This window comes from Theobroma cacao, chromosome 6 (genome assembly GCF_000208745.1).
Source record: "Theobroma cacao cultivar B97-61/B2 chromosome 6, Criollo_cocoa_genome_V2, whole genome shotgun sequence".
Lineage (NCBI taxonomy): Eukaryota > Viridiplantae > Streptophyta > Magnoliopsida > Malvales > Malvaceae > Theobroma > Theobroma cacao.
Genome location: NC_030855.1, coordinates 22,764,671 through 22,769,733, shown reverse-complemented (window position 1 = coordinate 22,769,733; position 5,063 = coordinate 22,764,671). Strand labels below are relative to the sequence as shown.

The window sequence follows — 5,063 nt, the reverse complement described above, 5'->3', positions numbered from 1 at the left end:
ATCAAGAGCATTGGAAAGAATTGTGGTTTACGGAGAGCGGGGCCCTTTCCAATCTGACCTTATCTCTCTGCTCCTTCCGTTACTTGGTCAGTAGTGGAGTTAGGTTAGCTATACATTCTAGTCAAAGTGATGGAAGTCCACCACAAATCACGTGCTAAGGAAATGCTTGGGGGGGGGGGGATTGTGGTTTGGGTCAAAAATTCATTGCAATTTGGACCTTAAAAAATCGGGCCTAGATGTAGACGTGACTAAAAGATGCGCAATAACAATACTGGTTTCCTTTAAATTATTATATTTGGAACTTCTACATTATTTGTTTCATAATTTCTGATTAAATACTAAAAAATTGAATGTTAGTCGTTATATTATATAAGTTTATATCTCGAGAAAAATTGGTCAAAATTAAATTAAGGGAAAGCCCAAATTAAATAATATTAATAATAATATTGAATTATTTGACATAAACCCAGTGAAGGCAAGCATTCTTGCTCGTTTGTAGCATAATATGCTTGAAATTTTCTTTAAGATTGAATTATTTGACATTAACAAGTGAAGGCAAGAATTCTTGCTCGTTTATAGCATAATATGCCTGGAATTTTCTTTAAGTGGCCTGGAGGTGTTAATTTCTTGATGAATAATGATAAGGGAGCTGCCTTATCAATTTTAGGTTTATTAGATCTCACAAGAGAATCGTATGGTAATTGGCCTATTAGCTCAGTTGGTTAGAGCGTCGTGCTAATAACGCGAAGGTCGCAGGTTCGAGACCTGCATGGGCCAAAATTAACAAATTTTTTCGGATTCGAACTCCATCCGTTCATTTATGACAAAAGTTAAAACCAACTTCGTCTTCATTTTAGCTAAAACCAACCACTTAAAACGCTACATTCTTCTTTTATTTTTTTTCTCACCATTTTACAGTGTATACTCCCTTAATTTGAATGGATTAAGTCGTATTCAAGACAAGTCTCTGTAAATTTGGTGTGACCAAGGAAAATGAAGAACCAAGATAGCCATTGATTGAGCAAAATGGAAGGGCCTATGGACGCGAAGATCAGGGCACTGCATAGGCCGGAGTGTGCATGGAGGCAGAGAAGGTCAAATAAGCAAACCCACAGCTAAAGATTATGGTCATGATCCACCCACATAGGAATTTGCATAGGAGCTTCCAGTTAACATTCTGCAAAAACAGCATCCTTAAATTAGTTATTGTCTTGACTTAAGGAGAAAATAGAATGAAAAGAAAGGGTGAGGAAATCTTACGCGGAGGTCATCTGCTATCCCAACTCCTACCAAGGAACCAATAAAAGCATGGACGCTCGAAACAGGTAGATTCACCATGGCAACTATAATCATTGCTGCCACTGTTGACAACTGGGATGCCCAACCTCTGGAGTTGCTCATGTATGTCAGCTTTCCACCAAGGCATTGAGTCAGCCTCCACCCGCATAGGAAAAATCCCATTGCAGCAACAAGTCCTCCAATGCCTCTAAACCACCACTTCACTTGTAGATGCCCCTGATAATCTCTTATGAATGGTTAAATGCACTTTGGTTAATTATAAAAACAAATGATTAAACAATGTTGCAGTAACTCACCGCATCTTCCCCATTTCCAGAATATTTCGATCTATGCTTGAACACATCAAGAATAGCTACAAATGGATTCACAATAACAGCTATCTCACTAGCGGATTGCATAAGCCTGCATCCCATGGGTAAGATTAATTGAGAAAACTATAATGCCTGTTGATAAATTTCGTTGTGCTACTTCATTGCCAAGGTTTTCAATAAGTATAAATGGAAATTGAGGTGCTTTTGGTTTAGTGCTAGAGTAAACCTACGCAAAGACGCATGATGCTAGAAGTTGAGGAAAACTGAAGTAGTCTTCTATCTCATCGTATTTTTCAGCCAAGGCATGCCGAATGAGAGTTCTTCTGTCGTACTCAAGGACCTAATCCATTGCAATTATATATATGCATGTCAGTAAAACCAGCATTTCATCAGACGAAATTGTGCATTTACCAAACCAGTATCGTGACTTACAGGGGAAAGTGTGGACTTTGTGATATCTCTGACAAACTTAATGGCATTTTCAATTGGCGTTGATTTTTTTATCCTCTGAAAGTTCCTTGTTTGTATCAACCTGTTTGGTGTAGACTTAAGCAGCTGTTTAAATGGAGTGGATTGCTCTGCACTAGTATTAGCAGAACACTGAGAAACAAGTTGAACCTGATCAGACTCTTGGATCACTTCCGGTGAAGCCCAACTTCTTTCTTCCTCTTCATAGACTGTCTCAAGGACTCTCATCTGCATAAAGTTTTTCAATATATCATCAACATCATCATCCACTTTTGCACCACTAGACTGGCCTTCAGTTACTTGACTTTCTACAGATTCATCCTTCATAGACGCGTTTTGCTTGGATGTTCTATAATTTTCGGTAGCAGCAAGCTTTTTCATTGCCAACGGAACCACCACAGCCTGTGGTAAACCCAATTAGGGTAGTAGAAATGAAAGATTAGAAACAAACAAGAGAAACCATTGGATGGTAACATAATTTACAATAATAACGTGAAAGAAATACTGTGATTGTAGTATTTACCAAAGACAATAGTGCTCCAATCAAGGCAGACCCTGCAACAGCAATTACAACAGTCAATCTATTAACATCCACATAGTTTCCTATGACCTGCCACCCAAAAGATGAAGCTGTGCCAGTAATTAAGTAGGCAATAGTGTAAAAGCAAGATAATCACCTAACTATCACTAAACTAAAAGAAAATAATGTTATATGCACTAAACTAAGCAAATGTTGTTTTCATGATCTAGTTTGACAATAATGTCAAACTCTGCCAGCACAGCCATTGTTTGTTCAAGGCTTAGAGTTTTTTTTTTTTTTCTCTTTTCTTTTTTTGGATGTCATTAACTACTGACTTATAACAATCTTTTGGGTCTTCCAACAATTTCTCATTAGATATGGATAGAAAGCCTTTTAGGCTTTCCCACAAGGAGAGAAACCTGTAATCATAATGTCTGAAGTTCTGTGGATATGATTACTATCTTTCATAGGAAAATTGAGATTGGTTGAGATTAAAAAAAAAAGAAAAAAAAAGGCTTAATATGAAAAACCTGAGACACGATGAAGAAGCAAAGCAATCCTGCAGATATTCCGTAGTCAATAGGAAGGAAAATAAGAATCCTTTTCTTTGCATTTTCATGGCGAAGTAGAGAACTCTTCAAGACAGCAAAGAGGAAACATGCACAAAGACAGGCAATTGACGGGGCAAAAGTCCATTCAAGCAATATCCAGAGCAGTCCACCACCATTAAAGTTGTGATTATCATTCTGCATTATGCTATCATTTAGAACAAGGACTGAAGAGTTCCACACACAAATAAATGAAAATCATTTAGATCATTCTTTTGAATTTTTATTTTGCATCTTTGGTTAGGGTTCATTCTTTAATACAGCTTTTCAGCTTTGTGATTGGGTTTGTTTTGACTATTGTACTGAATGTACTTGCCTTTTTACCTTGTTCCATAGTGGTAAGTAGCCAAAACCTTCTGTAACTAGCACGGTTCCTAACATAGCTCCCTGTATGGATTGCTGAGATGACACCGGTAACTCTAGGAATGTTGCAAGTGCAAGCCATATCGCTGTCCATGTCAAAAGACAAAATATGAACTATTATTTTGGAATTATAATTGCAATATTTATCCACTTAAATGTCAAGCCAAAGAAAAAGAAAAAAAGTGTGGCAGAATGTTTCAATCATATGGGGTTGGACTGTAGTTGTAAAAGCTTAGAACTTTTCTTTGTCGTGTCCTTTTCTTTCTTTTCCTCTTCTTGGCAGCAAACCACTCTATATAAAATTGATAATAGAAGCAATCAAATGAGACCAAAGGGTTATAAAGTACTCGCTGTGAGGAGAACAACTACCATGCTCCACATCAAGAAACCTTCGGTGGGTTGACTTTCTTTCAGGAACTGCATGATAACGAAACTTCATCAGGTTCTACCACTAAATATTGCTTTTCCATTTAAGAAATCTTCGCATTGGGTAGAGCTTCTGTTTGGTAAAAGTACAAGAAGCAGAAAAATAGTTAGGATTAGATATTGACATGTTTTCCATACATTAGAAAATAAAGCATTAACAGTACTGTTGCTTGCAGAGGCCGCTCCAGGAACATATATGGCGCAAGCCATGATTGAGGCCTTCAAAAGGGTTAAAGCCCCTGACCCTACAGATGTTGAGAACTGCCAATAAAAGGAAAAAAAAATCATTTTCAGATGTCATAAGAAAAACATGTGTTGCTAAGCTTAAGAATCGTGTGCTTTTCACTAGATCATCTATGCTGGACCTTAATGTTTTCAAAAGGTTCAAATTCATGATCATAGCCATATATATACCTTGCCTAGCAAGTAAGTTATAAGGTGTTTTGATTATTCTGCGGTGATTCGTTTAAAGCATGGAAAGACCCGGAAAAAAAAAAAAAGGAAGAATGATACACAAACCGGGGCTGGAAGATTGTTGGCACCAACTGAAAATGCCAGTGCAATAGTGGCAAAACCTCCGAATATGGGTATCCATTCATAAGTCTCCTTCCACTTCCCAACAATCCTGGTGGCCAATTCCACAGCAGTTTTATTCTCATTCTCCCGAGACATTTTTCGTCAGCGGCTCTAGTCTCAAAACCACCCCATTTGTTTGAAATTAGAATGCTCAAAATTCACATTGGATATATCCCCCAGGCCCCAAGGTCTAGGTTGGTTTTGTCGTTTCCTTTTTCTATTCTTGTTAGCTTTTAATGCTGTTTTCCTTGTCATCTACTGGGTCTGGGTGTGTACAAAATTGAGTTTTACGCATTGTTCTTGTTTGATCATTGATGGCTACCTTTCTTGTTTATTGGAAAATCCATCCAACGTCGTCTAAAGTCTCGATGACAACGAATAAAAGCCAGCTCAAATACTTAAACCCACAAATCTATAAGACAAAGAACAGCAAGAATGAGACAAAACAAATTAAAACAAACAAAATTTCAACATAAACTCCAAAGAGTCTAC

The 5,063-nt window shown here is 37.4% G+C and overlaps 1 protein-coding gene and 1 non-coding gene across 2 annotated transcripts; one reads left to right on the top strand and one right to left on the bottom strand.

Moving 5' to 3' along the window:
* Positions 704-777, top strand: TRNAI-AAU. Its single transcript has one exon. It is a non-coding gene; the product is annotated as a tRNA-Ile (tRNA).
* On the bottom strand, positions 710-4,667 carry LOC18596639 (sodium-dependent phosphate transporter 1). The gene is made up of 11 exons (XM_018122849.1): positions 4,515-4,667; positions 4,134-4,256; positions 3,917-3,986; positions 3,560-3,655; positions 3,129-3,373; positions 2,602-2,688; positions 2,043-2,480; positions 1,841-1,950; positions 1,596-1,701; positions 1,261-1,515; positions 710-1,177 (listed from the first exon to the last, which is right to left on the bottom strand). The coding sequence occupies exons 1-11, from the start codon at positions 4,665-4,667 to the stop codon at positions 1,052-1,054; spliced, it is 1,809 nt and encodes a 602-aa protein (XP_017978338.1). The 3' UTR covers positions 710-1,051.

Excerpts from the sequence above, each read along its gene's own strand:
- LOC18596639 (XM_018122849.1), bottom strand. The coding sequence starts at position 4,667 with ATGTCTCGGGAGAATGAGAATAAAACTGCTGTGGAATTGGCCACCAGG. Across the intron at positions 3,987-4,133 it reads TTAATGCTTTATTTTCTAAT|TTCCTGAAAGAAAGTCAACC; the intron begins GTATGGAAAACA and ends GTTATCATGCAG. Across the intron at positions 2,481-2,601 it reads TTGGAGCACTATTGTCTTTG|GCTGTGGTGGTTCCGTTGGC; the intron begins GTAAATACTACA and ends GGTTTACCACAG.